The following is a 22,844-nucleotide window of genomic DNA, read 5'->3' as shown; positions in this document are numbered from 1 at the left end:
TGTCTTTGGACAACGGGAGGAAACCGGAGTACCCGGAGAGAACCCATGCAGACACAGGGAGAACATGCAAACTCCACACAGAAAAGCTTACTGTGAGCCAGCGGTGCTAACCACAACACCACTGTGTTGCCCTGATAGTAAAATAACAGACATTTATATTATCAAAAATTTGAGAAGATTTTAGTTTAATTAGTGGAATCTTGTGGCTAATTGGGGACGTCATGATAAGCTATAAAGACAACACTTACATATTTTCACCTTTTAAAGTTGTGTGAATTGCTGGTGCGCTCTTCTTCTTCTTACTTTTTAAGGAAGGACTTAAGGAAGGATGAGTAGCTGCTAAATGCTCTGAGATGTTCATCAACTAGTTGCTAACTAAATGGTATACATTGATGCGGAAAACCAGGTTGATTAGGGCCGTGACAGCAAAACTAATATCTTCTAATGCCGGATATGGCATGAACTCTGTCCAGAGAAATGTGTTTTTCTCCCATTAACACAGAAAAATACAATTTGTCCAGTATATTCAAGGCACCAACCGTCAAAGAAAGTTAGCAACATGCTGAGTTCATGTTTACAGCTGTAGTGGCTGTTAGAATTGTTTCTAAGTTGGGAACAGACAAAGGAGGTTGGCACCACACCAGTATCTCCAGGAACTGCTTTGATACATTGCCTTCCCCGCTAGTGTGTTTTCTGCAATAAGGCCTTCTACTTCTGAACTGCCTCGCTGTTAAAAATCTTGTTGTCCTCAGATTGCTTCCATTCAGTCATCCATCCTAATTTAAACGTTTCAGTCCCTGCCTTTGAACCTCACCAAACAACCCTGTTTGCTCCAGACGCTGGAAAAAAAAGACAATGAAAAAACAAACAAACTTGAATATCAGCAAGTGCTCAGAGAGCCATGCAGCCATCATCTTGTTTGCTTAAGCAGATATTGCATTACCATTAAACACAGATGTAAATGAGGCTATTAAAATCACAGTGTTACGCAGAGTAACATGAATCTAAGCTAACTCGAGGAGGCATGCAAAATTCTCTGCTGTTGGAGGAGATAAATGCTGCGAGTCAGCGTTCACACATACGCTGTTGACAATTCGCACAGGATTAACCGTCGGGGGATCCTCAGAGGACTGCAGACATGTTTTCCACTGAACAACTCTTTTCTCATGAGGGCTCTTAGTGGTTTCCACCTCCAGTTCCTCTTAAGGTGAACCAAATAAGTCATATAGAAGCACACAAGTCCCCAGTTGTCCATTATGAAGCCATGCTCGTTAAGTGGCTGCTAATTTGTCCCGTGGTCACCCGAACACGTCACACTGCATTGCAGGGAATTTTCGCGCTCCTGCTGTACACAGTCCCCAAAGAGCTGGTGAAATGAGAGGTGTCAACAGCTCCCTGAGAGCTAACATCGAAATATTACCATTTTAATGGACTTCTGCCATATAATAACTTCCTGGAACCAAGTGTTTTAAAGAAAATGCAACACTTTGATCTGCTCAAATTTGGCTTTGAAACTATGGGGAGTGAATTGGGTGGATGTAATTAAATGTTTCATTTATTTAGTGGTTAAATCACTTTGCTCTCAAAGTGACTGGTAACACATGCAGTTCCCACAAGTCCCTGCCTTTTTTGTATGCTAAGATATGAAATGCAAATAGAACCGTCATAAATGAGGAAATAGTTGGAGTCTGCATAAAAATGCTTAACTATGTAATCGATACAATAAATCCCCTTATTTCATTATTTATTGCGAGTGAGCATGCATTATTCATCAGCACATTTGGAGCTAATGAGCACGCATGGTTTAACTCAAAGTTGGAAGTATTATATTTTATCTTCAGAGTATTTAAAGATTGATGATATTCTTTTACTCACAAATAAAGAATTGTTTTAAAGCCCTTTGGTCCAGACATCTGTTGTTTACAGATTTATAGCTTTGTTTCATCTCAGGGAAATCTCTTATTGGTCCCTTTTCCTCATTTCGTATGCATCGTGTCCTTTTAAGACACGGCGTCCTTCTGTTTGAGAAAGAGTTATGCAAAAATGATAACTTTGCTTAAAGGTAAAATAAATAACCAGCTCCAATGGCTTTATTCAGATTCAGCAAGAAACGTATCATCCTTGAAAAGTAACCGTCCTGATAATACATGGAGGTTATTTTTGGTCATCTAAAGAGAATGATGATGATGTGGGACAAGCATACCCCATATCTTACAAGGGTTACCTTGATTTGAGTTGGAGAATAAGAACTTTGGAAAAAGGAGCACTGGAACCTTAGTAAATGCAGTTAAAATACTTTAATAAGAGAAGAAGGCTCTAACAAAAGACGCTTTTAGGTTGCATTATGGGTGGGTCAGGGTGCAAAGTTTCCAGAGCGTTAATTATACACCAGGTGAAGTAAAGATCTGGTCATATTTGCTGCATGTTCAAGTCAACTTAACCTTTTGATTTTTAACCAACCTTTTAAGTTATTTTTACATATTCATTTGGTTTAACAATGTGCATGTCTAGTGTTTTGGTCGAATACGAGTGAAGTAATAAATAATAACCCCTAAATATTGATTCACAGATCCTCTCAACAAACTCCAGACCCCATATAGCAGTTTATAGTGGTTCTGTATGTGATTTAAGATGTATAGGGCACTCAAACCAGAGATCCAATTCTCTGACCACTAGGCCACAGCTCTTCCCTGACCTTTAGTCTGTGTCAAGATTAGCTTTACTGTCTTATCACCTCCCGTAGTTGAAAACTCAGTCTCAATTTATTTGCATTGCTAAATGCAAATGCTAAACGCTGAGATAACAAGCAAAGAAATTAATTGCAAAACTATTCAAGCCTGGTGGTGATGGAGGTTATAGCCACAAGGAGGATGGTGGAAAATATTATTGATCACGCATGGAACGTCATAGGCATCCGTGGATATTCTGTCATCCATTTTTCGGCGGCAGTATCTCAGGAGGTAGAGAGGTCATCCAGTAATAAAAATGTTGGCTGTCCAATTCCACCCCATTTCTAACTAGTCTGTCCATTGTGATTCCACTAGTGTATAACTGTGAGTGAGGGCAGGGCAGCTCAGCTGTGACTACTGAGGTAGTTTACCACCACCACCACTGTGAGAGCGGATGAATAATGTATTTGATGTACCCAATGTTTGGGTATTTAGAAAAATGCTATAAAGTAAAAACTGATGCATTATTATCCAAGGCCTTAACCGCTTATCATTCCAAACTTTTTTCAAAAAAAAAAAAAAAAAAAAAACTCTATTTAGGATATAGTAAATTGAGGTCATACATGGTCTTGGTCTCTTTTGAAAGCCAAGACTCTGAAGTTTCTATCACAAAAGTCTGAACCACTCTAAGTGGTATTTTTCTTGAGTAATCAAAGTTGGCACACAGTTAAAAAATAGTTCTTGGGTTTGCCTGAATTTTTTTCTGTTTGGAGAAAATGCCTTGGTTGTGTCGGCTGTGTTGATTGAATCCTATAATGCATAGGTCTTCAACAGAGTTTCCGCAACCCCTAGGTGGTCCGCAGTGGTACTGCAGGGGGGGTCTCAAGATCTTTGGTTGATTAGACATTTTTTATATATATTTTAAATTTTCCTCCACTGATTTAAATTTCTTTAAATACACATTAACACAAATCCAACAAATTTTACTACAGGGACAAATAGAGGCAGAAGACATTATCTTTCAGTCAGCACTTCACTCATTCAGCGAAGAGCCAATCATGAGGCTGCATATCCTGGCAATTAATCAACAGTGCAGCTCACTCCCATCAACATCCATTCATTCAAAGTTAGATAAGTTACCAGGTATGTTAATGTTTATGGCGGGTGCACGGCCACCCTACTGTTACACATGTTTGAAATCTAAAATTATATTTGAACCTGTGTATTATTTGAATAGCTTAACAATGAATGCAAAATGATAATAATAACACATATAGATAAATAGACCGAGTTTAATATAGAACACGGGGTAGGAGGTCCGTCAGTTTGGGGGTCCTTGGCCTAAAAAACGTTGACGACGTTATAATGACTTTGATTAATGAAATCAGAAGAAAATTTCATCTGCACGCAGTCTTTACTCAAACACAACTCGTGTATAGACCTCTGAGTGGTTCAGAAAGCTACTGCTGTCCCATAATCGACCCAACAGAACTTTTTAAGGCTTCATGAAGAAGTTCTTTCATTCATCCAAGTGGCTTCTTCAATTCTTAAGAGTGCAATTATTTTGTAGTTGTTCTCACTGCCAGAAAAGAGGGGACAAAAGCTCTGCAAAGTAGTCCTAATGTTAATGTTTAATCTGTACTTGATCTATTTTGCCTTGTGTCTTCAGCTCGTTTTCAGACATTCTTTTACCCTCAACAGGCTGGCTCTGTATCATTACTTGTCTTCTTGTCCTCCTGCAGATTCACGTACACCCTAGGAGAAGGTATGTGGCTGCCTCTGAGTAAAAGCTTTGTCATCCCCCCCGCCGAGCTCGCCATCAACCCGTCAGCCAAATGCAAGACAGACATGACAGTCATGGAGGATGCGGTAGATGTGAGGTAAGAGACAATTACTGCCCCCACTTTTCTTCAGTGTTGCTCTTAGACACATGACAATAGAGTCTTTAGCTGAAGAAATAAAAAGTTTCGCCAGGCAGCAGAGTGTGGTTGGATTTTGCTGAGCACTGCACCAAACATTACCCCTGAATGTTTCTTAACATTGCTGCACTAAAGGATTACAGGGACTTTGTGTCCACTCTTATTTATTGTTTAAGATGAAGCTTTATCTCTCAGGACCATCTTCTTCACCCACCCACCATCCTCTTGAATGTAGCTGCACTTAATCGGCATGTGCTGCTCCTTCATGTGCTATTGTTGCAGCGAGTTTTAATCAGCCCTGTGAGGTTGATGCAGAGGTCATGATTCAGAGGGTAATAATGCTGTAAGATCTACCCCCAAAAACGAATTGCTTGGCAAATCAAAGCCATGCGGAGCATTTTGGTTGTTAAATGGTTCATAACTCCAATCGGCTGTGTGTGCAATGAGTTTGTTTGTGTCTGTGCTGCAGCGAGGGCCGTGACTGAGCCAAAGTAATGCTGCAGTGTTAAACTGAACCCAGCTGACAGTAGTGACACCGCAGAATAGTTATGTCATGTTGCTTTGCTAGCAGCAGGGCGGGGCTTAAGGTTGGTGTTGTTGTTTGGACCAAATCTCCATAACAGGGTGTCAAACTCCTTTTAGTCTGGGGGCCACATACAGCCCAATTTGATCTCAAGTGGGCCGGACCAGTAACCTAACAGAATAATAGCCTCATAATAGCCTATAATTGACTCCAGACTTTGTCTCATTTGTTTTAGTACAAAGAAGAATAAATAAATTGGGAGAATGTTTACATTTAATAAGTTCCTTAAAAAATTGTTTAAATACTTAAGAAGAATAAGTACAATTTGGGCAGATTTCTATCTGCTGTTTAGTCCTGGGTCTCAGTGTTGTGTTGTGTCCACTTTTCTGACTAAAACAGTGGACAAATTAGGAATAGCAGTTATTTTCATTCAAAAATATCACTCTTTATGTAATAGAGGGTATGCATTAACGTCACTGCCGCCCAGGGCCACATCCCCTGAATTGCAAAAACATGGTGAAATGCATCAGTAAATACAGCTAGACTGGGAAAAATGTGGATTGTCAGATAAAATTAAAGACAAATGGACTCGCCAACGATCCATATGAAGTACCAAATAACAAATGGTCCACAAACATTGACATATGGCCAGATATCAGTTATCCTGATATTTATGTTGACCTGATTTCAACACCGGGAAATATTATATTTATACTTAACTATGACAAACTAAAATAGTTACTGTCGGCTGTAACTATGCCAGAACAACATCCACAAACTTATCTGATGGCCCTTCAGAACAAAACTTAAAAAGTAACTAAAGGTCTGACTTCAAAAAATATAAAGCATAAATTAACATTACCTGACACTTAATGTGAGCCACAACTCACAGGTTTCTGTGCCTAGATTCTAGTTGTTTCTTCGTAATGTAATGATCCATTTACTTTACTTTGGCAGATTAAGATATCTGTAAAAATATGTCTCCGACAGCTTTTCATATCTATAGTCAATAGCACAGTTCTTCCCCGTAACTTGTGTTGTCTGTGACGTTATGCACATACCCTCTATTGTCACACTTTGCAAATTCATGCTGCGATCCAGATTAGACCCTCCATGTGAAAATGCTCTCATTATATCTTCCATCTCTAGAGTAGAGTAGAGGAGCCTCATTAGACAGTTTAAGTTGCTTTTATACGTGACCATTGTCGGCTTACACTACACATCAAATGACAACAGTGTGGAAGAAATTTTGTTTCACTTCTAAAATTAGCGAGAGGAGGCAATCAGTGCATAGTAAAGAAAGGCAGAATCCTTTACAGGAGTATGCTGTACAATGATTTTTGAGTACTCTGGATGGACCAAGTTCTCTCAAAATGCAGTACAAAGGAAATGACAGAGTTGCTCAAAGCTGAAAGAAATTAAAGCTAATTTTAGAAGCTTGTGTAACAGTTCCAGCAACGGAAATGGGAAAAATTAACTCTTGAAAAAAACATGATGCTGTTGCAGGATATATTTCACAAAGCTAACTAATGTGTGAAATGACATGTGGCTGTAGTGGCGTGGTATTTAATTGCACTTGTGAGATATATCGTGCTGGGTTCGTTATCCATAAAATGCTGCAAAGCATAATGCAAATCATGCAAGGAAGTCAAAAAAGACTATCCATATAATAATCAAATTATTATTTCCACATTCTCATGTCTAAACAATACACACATTTCTAAATGATTTCCTTAAATTTAAATTAAAGAACCTCCCCTGTTCAGAGGCATCAGTTTACAGTAGAGTCTTAACTTCTGTCCCCAAGAAGTTTCACACCCATTCACACCTTAAAAGTCTAACTGATGATGGTTCTTTAGAGCATCATTCATTAAGGAAGCTTGCGGTATTCGAATTACTGTAACTCACCACTGGACAAAAAAAAGTGTGGCTGAACAGTAGGTAGGTGTGTTTCCTGAAAAAAAAAAAAAAACTGCCATTACGGTAATAATGACACACCACAGCTGATGGCAACAGGTTGGGGTGTGGAGCAATGCTGGGGAGACCCAGGAAGAGAGAGTTGTTTGGAGGAATTAGTTGGTAAAAATGAAGTTAGTTATACCACACTTATATATAACATCTCTACAGGACAGGTAGGTTGTCTCACTGTCCTGCTAGTGTTTTGTCAGCTAATGCCTTACTTTGCTTATATGAAGCACATCGTTTACATATTAAAGCAATGATTTCGAAAGGTTTCAATCATTAAACGCAAGAGTATGAAAACGATCTAATTTGTGAGTTAAAACTAGCCGTGTCTGGTAACTTTCGTCTAGCTAGCTTAAGCCTCCTGTGGGTAATCTGCGGTGCCTGCACGATATGCGGTAACATAATGTCTCATTAGGCTGCTTTAAACAAAAAAAATGTGATCTACTTATGTGTTTTCAATCAAACCTTTCTGCATAAAAACAAGCCCAGCTAGAGCAGTAAAGATTTGCCTCTGTTCTTCTTGTAGTTGCTGTCAAACCATCTCCTGACCTCTGACCCTGAATCACCTCACCAACCCAAAGGCACTTTTAAGAGCCACATCTCTAGGACCACGCCGTGCCACTTTTGTGGCCTGTTTCACGTGTTTCATGTGCTTGCGTAATGTCAGAGCATTGATAATCATTCTGATTATGTGTGTTGGTTTAAATGAAAATAAAGTGAACTAAATGCATTCCTTTTGTTTTTACTGTCCAGGCTCTCATTTCATTGTGCCTCATATTTGTTTGTAATAGTCTTATATCCACAACACCTCATTTGCACCAATTTACCTAAAGCTGACAAATAACACCTATAATATTAACATAGTCATTTATAATATTGTGCATATGGGGTAAAGATGCCAGACTCAGGACTTAGTTCATTGCACCTTTTAATTACTCATAGTAACTTATATCTGTTAATAATAGTGTCATATTCTTGTCACTTTACTTAGCGCTGACAAGTAGCACTTATGATATTGCACAGATGCTTATAACTGTGTGCTGTAGGGCGATGTATACATTATTATAACTTTATTATAAATACTTATAACTACAGATATAAAGCACTATAGGCGAAGTCAAAACTCATTATGCATCACTATGCACATTTAGCAAAGCAAAGTAGTTATGATGCATCATAAAATGAACAAGTCACTAGGCAGATAGTGACATATTTATAATGCACTATTCAGATTAAAATTATAATCATTCATAACCAGTTGTCATAATGCATCATGAAGTTGGTTATAGCGACTTGTGAATATGTATACATGGTAATAATGACCATTATAATTCTTTATAGACACCTTATAAAACATTATGAGTGCATTCATAGGGCATTATAAATACAACCTTCATAGAAAGTGTTACCGTTATACCCTTGAGATGTCACAAAGGACCTTCCAGACAAAAGCACAACTACCCAGTGTTCAGCCAAAGTTTGAGTTTTGTCAATAGCGCAAACTATTGTGAGTTACTGTAATTCAAAAACCATGAGCTCCAACAGATTGCCGGCGATCCGTTCGGTTATGAAGGGTTAAACATCAGCTTCTCACCAGTCCTTTAGAACTAAAGGAGCTACTCAGATGAGCAGCCAAGCATTTTCAAGAAAGTCTTCTCATCTAGTTGCCTTTCATTAACGTATTTAGAAATACTGTACCATGACCTGGATTACCTGGAATCTTCACAGACATTCTTCTAGACCTTACTTGGCATAAAGATTGCAACTCGTATCAACTCACAGACCCTTAAGGACAGACCAGTACAATTAGTTTGTTGCTTAACCTACTTTGCTCAGTCGTCTGCAAAAGTATGAATCAACAAGAGAGTTGGCGTGACTTCATCTGATCTGACAGGATTATGTTGTTGGATAAAGTCTTCCAGGGCGGGGCTAGTTTGTGGAGAAGAGATTGTCTCTTTGTCTCTCTCTGGTTGTGCTGTCATGCACTGTTAACAAGTTAGCGCACAGCAGTGTGGGATCCTGCTCTAATTCAGTAATTTGTCCTGTGAAAATAAGGTCAGGTGAAATTAAACAAACATTGCCATCATTTCTTCTCATTAGCGTATAGAAAGTCAATGAGATGTTTGGCTTTTTCCTCAGCTAGTTGCTAATTTAATGTACTTGGATGACTGAGAGATGACGGTTGGAAGAACAGGGTATAATATGGTTTTCAGCACCTGATGGCTCCAGTGAACTGTGCGTATGATTTGTTTCATCAGTAGGCTAACAAGTGCATAATACCGATTAAATAGGTAACATAGCAGCAAACGAAACATCACCTACAATAAATACAGTTACATCACTTACAGGTACACTATAGTGCTCTACATCAGTGGCTCTTCTCATCTGGTCTGGGTTCAGGACCCACCATCAACTCTTAATGACAAACCGTGATCCAAATCAAAGAATATTTTCAACTTCTCAAATTTATTGAATGAAAAGATTGAATTCTGCAGTTTGCACCCGAAATAGTAGAATAGAATATCATCATGTAATGACAAACCAAAATGATGCTAGAGTTGGAACTATTCCCTTTTATACTCAATATGCTGCATTTTAATTAAACCAGTACCCTTTACTTCAGTAACTTCAGCCTTTTATGACAGACTCAACAGAGCTTCCATCACTGACCACTGTACTTTACTAACATATTAACCTCTTTTTGTAAAAAAGTTTCAGCTTCCAGGTATTATTTAAAGTAGCAACCAGCATTCCTCACAACTGTTGTCAGTCAGTGAACAAAGACATCAGGTATTGTGTAATTTCTTCGACTTAAGTATCATCCTGTAACAGATGCCACATATTAAATTGAAATATACTCAATCTGTAAACTTACATGTTTTGAACTGATCATGCTGATCAATAAATCTTACTAGTGGCCTACTGATCTGTACAGAGCTATAGTTAATATTTGCCCTTTTTCAGCTCTAAACAGAATAAAGTCCAATAGAGACCAATACCTTTTGCTTGCTAGTTAAAAGTAGCCAGAAGGCCAGCCCAAACTACCCCACCCAAAGAGATTTTTGTCAAGGAAAGTTGGAATTTGAAACTGATTGTTCTCCAACAAAGATCTGAAGGGCAAAAATGTTGGGCGAGGTTTATGCAGCGATGGACAGAATACAAGTAGTAAGAATCAAAGCAAAGGTTTATGGGACAGTGGTGAGATCAGCAATGTTGTATAGTTTAGAGACAATGGCTTTGAGGAAGAGCTGGAGGCAACAGAGCTGAAGGTGTAGGAGGTGTAGGAGGTGAAGGAGGACATGAAAGCAGCTGGTGTGATATAAGAGGAGAGGGGTAGAGTGAGATGGAAGCAGGTGATTCGATGTGGTGTAGGAGTCATAGATGTCATCTTAGCACTTTTAATTGATTTTGTTAACCATCAAATAACTCTGATTGGTTACAGGAATATCCAATTGCATTCAGGGGTGCTTCTTTTCCCTGTATTGGCTGAAACACGCCACATAATGAAATCCAAATCCAGCGTTACCAGATTCATATTATGATTAGACAAGCTGAAAGTAAGCAACCGCCCGCCTTTAAAATGTGGATACAAGAAGATATGCCTCTATTACAACTGGAATGAAATAACTGTTAACAAATAAATAATGTTATGACGGTAGGACTGTGAAACCCGTTTACACAGAAATATATAAGAATTATAACTACTGCTTTTTCACAGTTTTGTTATCAAAATAGATCATTGCCTGAATTATCTTCATACATTTCATTTGAAACAAGTCTTACATTTATCTAGTGAACATGTTTTGTTAAACTTGAATATTATTAAAACCTTAAAATAAGTCACTATGAATAATGACTGTGTTATTATTCGGCACGTTAGAGAGAATAAATGTTGGTTCAGCGCTGAGACTTTGGCCTATCCACCTTAAGGGTAGAAGAGGGCAAGCCCCGAACTAAGCATACACAGTCGTCTTGTTCTAGCTAGGTTCTGCCTGTAGACAAGGAGGAGTGCGGCCTTTCATGTATTCAGTAGTTTTCCATGTGTAGCCAAAACCGGCTTAAACTGGTGTCCAACGTGTGAAATATCAGGGTGTGATGTACCCCCTTAAAACCCAACACATCAACTCCTCTTACACCTCTTACAACTCCAAAGCAAAACAACAAGACAAAACTGACAGAAAGTCAACATAACAATGTTAACCTTTTTCATTTCTTCCATAATTTTGTGGCCCATTACATTTGTGATGGAAACACACAGAGTTCAGTTCTCAGAGCCTCAAAAAACACGGTGTATATGTCTTCAGTTATGAGTATGGTTTTGCACCCCCTCCATGCACATTGCACATTTCAATTCCCCCTCCTTTTTCATTTCATTCGTCACCATTCTTGAAGACTATGTGTAAATAACTGATTTCCCTCAGATCTACGATCTGATGAACGTTCTCTTCAGCTTTCCCTGGGGGCAACGAGGAAGCACTTTTAACACCTTCTCGAAGCCGCTGATTTTCTCTCCTCTTGGATGTCCTTCCCCCTGTGTTTCATAATCGTTTGTCGCTTTGTCTCGCTCCCTAAGTAGCGTTGAGTCCTGATCTTCAGTTTTGTGAATAGCTGGCTTCATGTTAGTTAAAACGACTGGAGGGAGAATCAGACGAGATTTTTATTTTCTTAATGTTTTCATTAGCGTTACATTGTGATATCACCCTGGGATGATATTCAAAAGACAGCTTGGGTGTTTTGTGTAGTATGGACACCAAATGGGTGTCATTGCTACAATCTGATTAGCAAACACATGTAAACAGCTACCTCCAAGAGTAAGTCTACAGTAATGAATTCCATTAACTTAGTCATTTTCTGATCAATCTTAATGCTAATGCTAATTTTCATTTAGATCATCTGAGTGGTACTACTCGGAGTAAATTAAGTGAAGGATTATTTGGTATATATAGCTTGTATTGATGTACATTAACTCCTATCCCTTTTAATGTTTACTTATCCTTGTTAATGGTGCCCATAATTGAAGCTTGCATTGATTTCCTTTCTACAGACTTCTATCTAGGCCAAAATGTTAAATGTACCACATCTATTGACCATTCATTTAAATGATGCTTCACATGTATGTGTAAGTTTTATTAACCACGTGTGTCTGCAACATAACACAGGACCACCTTTTGAACCTAATTATATTGTCTGAAGGCATTTTAGATTCCTGTTTATTTACTTTTCTAATTACAAATTAACTTTACCTCTAATGAGGTGGTTCATTCAAATGATTTAACGATGCGCTTTTCTACCAGCGTATTGATTCTGACATCAGATAAGTCAGATAAACATTTTATTTCTCTGTTATTTTAATTAGATACATCTGGATGAGCAGCCACTGCCAATTAAAGCTGGCAAAGAGACGTTTTTTTTTTTTTTTTTTTTCCAAGATATCTGTTACACCAATATCCATGGGCTCCAGGGAAATCACCGAATACACTATTATAATTGCTTCCTGAAGTATATTTACAGGCTTACAAGTTTTTATTTATTTATTTTTTGCAACATCAGTGCTACATATAGTCAAGGTAGATAGTAGACTAATAAAACCTAAAGCATATGGATTTACATGTATGGTTGCACAGAGGCTACAAAGCACTTAAATTAGAGTTTTAGGAAATAGTGTAGTTTCTGCGTGAAGTTGAACCAAAACCACAATTTTTATTTAACCTTAATTTGTAAACTCGGTGTCCAGAGTGCCTAAATGTCAACAACAGGCTTTAGTTTAACTATTATAAAAGGAAATATTGTAGGTAACAAATGGAAAAAAAGAAAAATAATATTCATTGGAACAGGAGTAGTAACTGTGGAAACGCTATTGCAGTTGAGGAAACACCAGATGCCTGATAAAACCAACAATAATCAACAAAAATAGTGTATGATAATAAAACTCAAATGCTAACAACTAAGACATAAGAGCATAAAATAAATAAATAGATAAATAAATAGAATCAAACTTAAGGTAAAAAAAAAAAAAACACCACAAAAAGGCTAACTACTAAAACATTAAAAGAGATAAAATGTTTTTAAATAGTACATAAATAGATAGTTTAATTCAATTAAAAGTCGAATTGAAAAGGTAAGTCTAGAGCTTGCCTTTAAAAATATCAACACTCTGCAGCCCTCGAGTCTTCAGACAGGCTGTTGACCATAATGGTAAAGGGCTGCCTCATGTCCCCCTTAATGGACTAAGAACATTAAAGGGGACATGAAACAAATGGAACATACTCCAACATAGTAAAAGTGTACATATGTTGAACATAATGCCGAAATAAAACATCATAAAAATAAGCTTTTACAAATTACTGGAGGTCCCCTGATAAAACTAGTCCCGCAGAAATAGGGCTTTAAACTTTTGGTCAGCTAATGAATGAACAGCCTATTTCAGTTAAATTGTTGTCTTCAATAAATTGCCTGCTCAAATTTTTTGGTGTCTCTCATTCTTCTTGCAGAACAGTGCAAAATGCAAATTCCAGCTCAAGATTCTTCCTTTAGAGTGCAGCTAGAACAGGTGGTCGTATCAGTGGTAAATGATGGAAGTGAACAGGTTTCTCTCAGTCGTTAACTTTATAAAACTCATGTTAACATCCAGGAGCAATGGAGAACATGCCTCCTTAAATTAGTTTTGTAATCTGCTCCTCTTTCCCTGTCATTTTCAATGCATATGTACCTGCTCAGTGCGACAGCATATTGGGCCAACCACTCCAATGATGTCATGTCCGGCAACACAACAGCAATTGCAGTGCAGTGCAGTTAGTATGAGAGACCTTCTTTAATTTATCATTTTGTATTTTCAACTACCATGTGGGCCAAAATAAAATTGTGTTAAATGCTAATGTTTTGGTTATTTGTATAACATAATAAAGTAATAGTAATCTAGTGATTTTAAGATTAATGTTCAGCAGGCTCACTGCTTTACAAAACAAAAATATCATATGAAACATGGAGGAAACCATCAAGCTCCTTGATGGCTGCTGCCATCAAGAGGTGTCATTGCTATGTCTGGTCTGGACCTAGACCAGACCTGTCATTGATTTATCTGGTCTGGTCTAGGTGGGTACTACATGTCTAAGTAACATCAACATGATCGAATGCCATGTCAAAAAGTTCTCCTGTAACCCTGTGCACTTCGGAATTCTACTGTCACATCAGTAATAAACATTACTCACCAGTGCCAGTGAAAACCATATAAAATTCAGACCACTGTCCAGACATATACATATAGCCATTACACTAGGTTAGGTCTTGGAGAAATCACCTTTTTAAATGTTTTCTCCTGTGCCACTCTCAGTCGAAATGTCTTTTGCATACAAGGTTGGGCGACTCCAATGAATACTTAATGAAGACTTAATGCTTCCAAGGGATGAAAAAAATAATCAGGTTTTCTTGACCCCATCGAGTTTTCTTTAGTGCCATCCCCAGGACAAACTTAAAACATTGTATTTTGGGAAAACTCTAAGAACACCAACCGGCTACTATAATGACTACTTTCCTCTGCACTTTCATATTCTGCCTATAAAAAATGTTGTAGTGGCCTCAAAGAGTCACCAGCACAGCTTCAAATCTTTTTTGTTCATGTGGGATAGTTGATGGTAAATTGTGTTGCACATTGTGTGTGGATGTGTTCTGACTATAATTAGAATTCTGAAATCATTTAGCATTCAGAGTTGCGGTGAATTTCATCATTTACTGGGGCTCCGTTCAATAGGTCCCCTCTGAATAAATGACAACAAAGCAATGGGCAATTATAATAGAAAAATTGGTTTGTAAGATAACATCAAGTTTTCTGTGAAAGGGAAAGGAAACTCGCTGGGAACGCACAGCGAGGAAGAAACAAAACATTTTTTTTTGCGAGCACCAGAGAGGTCATCGTTTTCTTTACCGAGCCAAGGTTCATGGTAGAGCTATTACACATGTTCTTGTTTATCATGAGCGGAGCTATTCCTATACAGAAAATGCTTTGTGTGTCAGATTCAACTAAGAAACACCGATGCCCACACTGCTTTTCAAGTGCCTATGCTATTGTCTCTGTGGAGGATAGCCTGGTTATTGACCTTGCAAGAGGATCACAGGGAACAACAACAACAAAAAAAAACCACAGCAGCGTAAAGCATCTACTCAGAGCGAGGTTAGAGCAGGGAATTCACAATATGTTTTATCTCATAGTTTGACTACTCTGCATAGCAATTGTGCTGTGAAAAGTCACAGCTTTTCATGATGATTACACGGGATGAATTAAACATGCAGGTATTTGTAATTCATGAAAATGAATATCTCTTCATTAGGCTAAATAGAGAGCGGAGAGTCACAATGTCTTGTGAAGCGAAATGATGAAGCGACGCTTTTGTGGAGCCAGAACAGTGACACGGTTCCATTTGAACACTGAAAAACATTTTCTTGAATAAGAATAATAATAATTTTAGATAGCAGCTCATTGCCTCACCGTGACCTTGCCATTGTACACCTTTTTCAGTGAGAGTGGTTTCCTCTTTCAGTTAATGATGGCTGTGTACTTGAGAGTCCCTGCTTTTGTCCATCTCGGTTCATTGTCATGGCTTCCTGGTTCACTTAATGAAACTGAGCCGTTGTTGATACACCTCTGCTTTACCGGTTGTGTCGAGTCAAAATGTCTGCTGTGGAAAGCTGTGGAAAGTCTGCTGTAGAAATATGCAGCTCACATAACTGCCCTGCGTTATTCTCAGGTGCTGGTGGTCTTTTGTTATTGTTAAGCCGGTTAAACGTAAACATCAATCCCGTCCTGTCATGATATTATGTTTCAGTACCTTTTGTTATTCTGTCTGGGTTTCCTTTTTTCCTTTTTCTTTGTAATTGCCTACCTCTTAGTATTTAAGTTTTTACTTCCTGTCTTCCTGTGATTAACACTCTCCTTTATTGCCTTGTGTCTTTTGTCTGGGTGCTCCTCCACTCGTTGGTTTCACTTGAGTCTCAGCCTGTGTATATATACTGTATATACTGTATATCTCCGTCTTTCCTCTTGTGTCGTCCTCTGAGTTACCCTGTTGTTCTGTCCAGTTGTGTGTCCGGCAATTGGACCCAACTCCCGTGACTACACATCATAACAAGTCCATTTCTGCCTGAAAGCGAGTTCCACTTCAATTCATGTAAACCAACATGAAGACGTAGTGTTGGCAGGCAGGCAGAGGCTGTGACTGGACTTCAGGTGATGATGATATTGACTATCGGACTGTTTTCAACAATTTCGAATGACTGACATTAACTGAGTCGTACTTGGTCAGAGACATTCTTTTTAATGTTGTGGATATGAAGGAAGTCTCCTGCACTTCAGAAGTTATGTGCGAGGGTGTTACCGAGGTCCCTATACCTACGATGTAGAGATGTGATCTGTGAGACAAACGAAAATTCAAAAACAGTTGGTAAACGATCATCTTTTTACCAAGGTCGATTCCACCACAGAGTATGTTATATGATCGGAGTCTGATGATTAATGATTAACTGGGGCATGTTTCGTCCCATGGTACTTTGTTTATTGCACTAAATGTCTTTGTGTTTGAAGATATACAATAGGCCCAAGGCCTGGTAATGATCCATATCTGTTTACAAGTGTTTCAGAGTGCTTCAATTATTTTTTCTTATTTAAAGAAGCCGGATAGATTTTTTTGGAATATAAATATGAAGCACAATAACCAGTGTCATTCATTTTTCAAAATTATTTTGTGATAGTGTTTATTTTACACATGCATGCTGTATATACCCGTATTTAACTTAATGTACTGCAAAATTAACATTTTGGCCCGCTCCCATGGATTCAATTTTGTTCCCTCCACTGGGAAGAATTTGGGCACCCCTGGTGTAAATGATCCAGTGCCACTTGAACACAGTGTGTGTTTTACTTCCTCCATTCTACTGTTATTTTGAGTGTAATTCGTCCCAAAAGGCAGAGAAAATGACATAAAGTTAAAGATGCATTTCCTGGATTTTGCCGTTATTATTTACATTTTATATTGATATTGTGATTATGTCGTTATTGTGGCATCTTTTGTCCTGATATTGTGACAGCCCTATTCTAAACATTTCTCGACAATCTTTAGTCAAAAAGAAAATAGGTGGGTAAAAGCCTCATTAATACGTGGAGTCTGGAATGAGCTCAATTTAGCCCCTGCGTAACTTGCAAACACAGATGCAACTTTACAGAAATTCTCTTTGTTGTTTCTTGTTCCCGTCTTCGCAGAGAGGAGTTAATGATCAGTTCATCCTTCGACTCGTTGGAGGTTCTCCTGGACTCTTTTGGACCAGTCAGAGACTGCACCAAAGACAACGGAGGCTGCAGCCGCAACTTCCGCTGCATATCTGACCGAAAGCTTGATTCCACTGGTTGTGTGGTGAGTCACCTTTCCTATTTAAAGCTGTGCCTGGAAGCTGCCATACATCTGCTATGTCAGTAGCCTGAAATAGCCTTTTGCTCAGATTTCTTAAACTATAAATATAAATCAGTCTGCATACGTCCTTTTGTAATTGATGCAGTATAAAAGCATATCATTAAGTGCCTTAACCTCCAGCAGATCTAAACCTTTTTGATCCTGTGCCCACTTCACTAGTGGATCAAATTCTAATGTTTTATGAATATCCTAGTGTGGTCATCGGTGTTTAAGTCCTTCTACCTGTATAAATATTCATGGACATATCTGCAGGCCACAGTGACCCACATCAAGGACAAGCAGCAGACCTGCACTCTAATGTGTCAGAGTAGACAGTCTGACTTCGCCTCTTGTCTCATATGCCTCTTAGGCCGACAACACATTCATTACCTCCAGGTGGTGCTTAGCAACCAGGAAATGTAACAGACAGGTTTGTTTTCTTGTCCATCTGCTGGGGACTACAGCAATGCCGCTCTTGTTATTTGCAGAATCTTAGCACCGTCTGCTAGTGTTTTGCTTCACCCAAATCCTCCTTTTCCATCGATAAGCTGTCAGGCATCGTTCCCCTTCCCTAACAATTTAATTTCTTTTCAAGTACTTTGATGCACTTGAGTAGAGCTCTTCAGGAGGTCTGTGAAGATGATATTTAACGCAGCTCGAGGAAAGTGGAACATTTTATGAGGCGTATTTAATTGGAAAAAAGTTTCATCTATAGATTGGAGTGTGGACATGCATCTCCAGGCCATATCCAGTATATACATATATATATGAATGCATGTGTGTGCACAGTAAACTTGCACATGGGAGTAAATAGTTATGTGGGTAGTATACATGCATTTGCTGCAGATTCCTTTGCTCTTTCATAATTTTGTCTGAGACTTGAGGGCAGTGAATTTTTAGTGAATCTTCTTTTCAGCAGGGGTGCGCCACCAAGACAGGCTAAGATAACATAAGATAGGTTTTATCTGTCACATGCACAGTTATATATAGTACAATACAATACCTAGTGAAATGTATTTTTGTACCTGCAGTCAGTAGTACAAAAAAAATAATAAAAATAATAGCGCATAAACATTAAGTATGGGAGAACAAAAAGTTCCGTAGATAGCTGCCATGTGGAATATTTGGCAACAACAAGTCTATAGTGCATCAACCATCCTCCACAACCAACACTGGTCAGTCTTTATTTCTGCCATGCCAGGTGAAGCATGAGTGGCTTGGGGGCTAGATTTTTTTTTGGACCCACTATAACTATAATGCCACTACTGTACTTCAATACAATTGTGTACTATACACCAGATACTGTAAATCAGGGGTACCCACACTCTTTTGTCCAAATGATCTACCCCCATTGAAAAATGAACTGTATAATACAATTCAATATATTTATGGTCACTGACTGTACTCTAAAAATGTGCTCTGCATGGAGTCAGCCAGGTTTGCATAGTCAAGCCCTCCCTTTATTTTTTATAGCCCACATTTAGTCTTTGAATGGATCCCTTTTCCTTTCTGCTGTTCAGACATAGGTTTTAGACTCTATAACAGAGTCTGGAGACTTCATGTGTATTTTGACGGCTACTTTACTCCTTGAAGTTTAATACCTTTTCTGTGCACCTTTCAATACCAACCAACATAACTCACAGGTGCCACCTAGTATCAGCACCTAGTAATAAATGGAACATCAGTAGAGTTGAATGAAGCCATTATTGTCAAACAGCTGTGTTTATTTATTTATTTTTTTAAATCATAATGACACCAGAAACTAGCCAAATGACCTTGATAAAAAGTTAACATGCCCTGGTGATTTTGGCCTGATAACATGCACATAAGTTGACACAAACGGGTTTGAATGCCTACTTAAGGTAACCCTCCTCACCTGTGACCTGTTTGCTTGTAATCAGTGTGTCTGTATAAAAGGTCGTGAGTTTTTGGGCTCTGAATTTGTCATTTGCATTTCTTTCGTTTCTGGATTCTGAGTCATGGGGAAAGCAACAGAATTGTCACAGGACCTGCAGGAAAAGGTAATTGAACTGTATAAAACAGGAAAGGGATATAAAAAGTATTGAGAATGCCGATCAGCAGTGTTCAAACTGTGTTAAGTGGAAAATGAGGGATTCTGTTGAAACCAAACCACTGTCATGTAGACACAATAAGGAGGCAAGATATGAGCTGAAAAATTGGGCTGCAAGGTCAAGTCACCTGAAGAAAGCCATTACTAGGCAAACGCCACAAAGCATCCTGCTTACAAAGAAAAGGGTGCTGCACAGCAGACTGGTAGAAGATCTCCAGCATCTTACTGCACACGTTGAAGGATCTCAGTTTCCTCAGGAAGTAGAGTCTGCTGCAGGCCTTCTTGTACATAGCTGTACTGTTGTACAATACGCCAAAAACCACTGCGACAATCCTCAAAACATCTGGAACACAGTCATTTGAAGTGATTACACCAAAATTTGACTTTTTGGCCACAACCATAAATGTTACATTTGGAGAGGGCCTATGGTGAAAAGTGCACCACTCCTACTGTGAGGTGGATTGCTGATGTTTTAGGGATGTGTGAGCTACAAAGGCACAGGAAACTTGGTCAATTTTGATGGCGAGTTGAATACATCATGTTATGCAGCGCGGAAGCGGCACATAAGCATGAGTCAGCTAAGTTGGATGTTCCAACATGACGATCCAATACACACCCTGTCATTGGCTACAGCAGAATAAGCGAAGGTTTTGTTTGACCATCACAGTCTCCTGTCCTCACCATCATTGAGCTCTGGGAAGATCTCAATCATGCAGTTTATGCAAGACAGTCCAAGAATTTATAGGAACTGGAGGCGAAGAAGAATGTTCAGCTTTACCATGTGAGATAATAAAGAGCATCCTCTAAACCTTTGACAGGGGGCATTTGTCTATTGTCATTATAATTTAAAAAACATAAACACATTTGTTTGATGATAAATGTCTTTGTCCAATCTTGAACCATGACTGAAAGAAAAGTTTTTGTGTTATCATTCATAGCCAAGGAATCATAAATTCTGCCAGGGTGTGTAAACTTATGTGCACATTATTTAACAGAGTTGTATGGACTCCAGAGTGCGTCTTCTTAAAAGCTTCAAATACCCTTTTTGGCCTTTTGCCATTCAGTAGAGCTCAGACTGCCGACGTACAAAGAATTGTTTCCAGAAACAACCTTTAGTAATTAACCAGTGCAATTAAGCTTTGGAACTTTTGAAGACCGTACCTTTAAAAGACAATAGTTTTGAAAATCACCTTGTTTATTTCCCCTGGGCCTGGAAATGTCACAAAACGGCTCCTCAGGAAGAGGAAAGTACTGGCTGAGCAATTAGATTCCATTATGATAGTTTTACAACACAGCGTTATGACCCAGCTCGAGGGCCACAATGTAATGTGGAGACAAGATGACAGTGTTAGAAAAATTAAGGGTTTATTTCATGAAATAAAAGGTGACAGGTGGAAAATGTAGCATCTCGCCAGGTTTCTGCAGCCATGCCCTTTTATCCACACCTTGTCAGGCGTGGTTGGTGGTTATGGTTAGCGTAATTAGGCCCAAAGACATTTGCACTGCCACTGCAAGGCCAACGGTGGTGCAGAGGGGCATAACACCGTATCCCCCTTTTAAAAATTGAATAAAGCCACTTTGATCTTGTTCTTAATAAACAAGATCGCAATGTCATCTTGTTCTATAATAAACGGAACAAGCAGGGTATTTGCCTGTTACCAAAATGTCCAAACCGCTAATGAGGCCAGAGATGTCCAACATCCTCATCTCATATACTGTATATACGGATGTACTCCACAAGCATACAGCCACAAATTGTGCAAACAGGCAGATCTTTAGGCAGGTGTGAAAAAGATCTGCCATGGCAACACGGACAAGAGAATCAACTAAGCATGGAAACATAGGAACTGGGGAGCAAAAAAATGGCAGCAGGTGCTCTGGACTGATGAGTCAAAATTTGAAATATCTGGCTGTAGGTGAAGGCAGTTTGTTCACGTAAAGGCTGGAGAGTGGTACAATAATGAGTGTTTGCAGGTAACACTGAAGCATGGTAGAGGTTCCTTGAACATTTGGGGCTGCATTTCTACAAATGAGTTGGAAATTTGGTCAAGATTAATGGTGTCCTCAGTGATGAGAAGTTTTTTCCACACCTGCCTAAGCCTTTAGCACAGTACTGCAAACCAAGACTAAATGCTAAAAGCAGTTGTTAAGATATGACCAAACTGCACAAATATCTGAACACGTGACCCCAGCAAATTAGATCTGAATTCATGTGCACTTGTCGTCAAGGAGAAAACTCCACATATTTTGATGTGTTATCTTTCCTTTACATGATTCACCAATATCTGGACGGCTGTTTCTCCGTGTTACACTATGTTGCGAATCCTTGCCATCAGGAAAAAAAATAATTTTCTTCTCCCGTTAGGCTCACATGGATCCAGAGAGACATAGAAAAAACCTTTCCAACACTTTGAGGTGTCATGACACTGTTCCATTAATTATTTACTGTCCTGTTTATTTTTGGAGCATGGTGTACTGTAGTATATTTTAGAACCTGTGAAAAAGGAAGTGACTGTTTGTGCTTAATACCAGTATTCATCCTTAATATTTCAGTCCTCCCCAATCATTTCGTAATGTTGACACAGTGTGGGTGAGCGAATGGGTAGATGTGTCTATGATTGTAAAACCGCTTTGAGTACCAGTAGGTAGAAAAGCACTACGTAAAAGCCAGATCATTTACCATTACCATTAACACTTCCATTAAGCACTTCAGTACTTCCTGTGAGAAGGAACTGGGCAGTATGTAAGACAAGATTGAAAAGTACTAGTACCACAAGGGATTTTTTTCAGAGGAGTCCTAGAATTCGTGCTAGGCCGATGCAAACATCAAATTTTATGAGAATTCAGAGAAGCTCATCTGAATTCTGCTCAAATATAGTAAACAACAAAAATAACATTCCATGTCTTAGAATCTATCCCATAATTCTATCCCGGCCTGATATAATCTAGGATCATCTTAATCCTAACCGTGTGTTTGATACGAGACAAGACATAAAATATGCTACCACCACATGCTTACACACAGCTCCCGTGTGCAGATACCACAGACAGGACATTTGTAGTCTACTCGGATCTATACAGGCGTCTGTTGCAAAATCAGAAATTAGTTTACACAAAATATGGCAAGTCAGCAGAGACGCCAGAAACTGTGCAACTTTACTGTAGAAGGGTAGCTTTTACAAAGCTCAATTCATTTGTCATTTGTTTAAACATTCATAGCTTTATGAAAAGGTGACAGCTATAAGCTAGGTTATCTCGGCA

General features: G+C 38.7%; 1 protein-coding gene across 5 annotated transcripts in view; it reads left to right on the top strand.

Annotated features, from left to right (window-relative positions):
* Positions 1-22,844, top strand: part of astn1 (astrotactin 1) — a 401,467-nt gene that overhangs the window by 138,068 nt on the left and 240,555 nt on the right. For all 5 annotated transcript variants that reach the window (XM_047589220.1, XM_047589219.1, XM_047589218.1 and 2 more), the window contains 2 exons: positions 4,412-4,549; positions 17,326-17,476. In XM_047589220.1, coding sequence (XP_047445176.1) covers positions 4,412-4,549; positions 17,326-17,476 — 289 coding nt within the window. The remainder of the gene's footprint in view (positions 1-4,411; positions 4,550-17,325; positions 17,477-22,844) is intronic.

The sequence above is a fragment of the Mugil cephalus genome, chromosome 7, assembly GCF_022458985.1.
Source record: "Mugil cephalus isolate CIBA_MC_2020 chromosome 7, CIBA_Mcephalus_1.1, whole genome shotgun sequence".
NCBI classification, from domain to species: domain Eukaryota; kingdom Metazoa; phylum Chordata; class Actinopteri; order Mugiliformes; family Mugilidae; genus Mugil; species Mugil cephalus.
The sequence above is the reverse complement of the archived record's forward strand: the minus strand, read 5'-3'. Positions and strand labels throughout refer to the sequence as shown.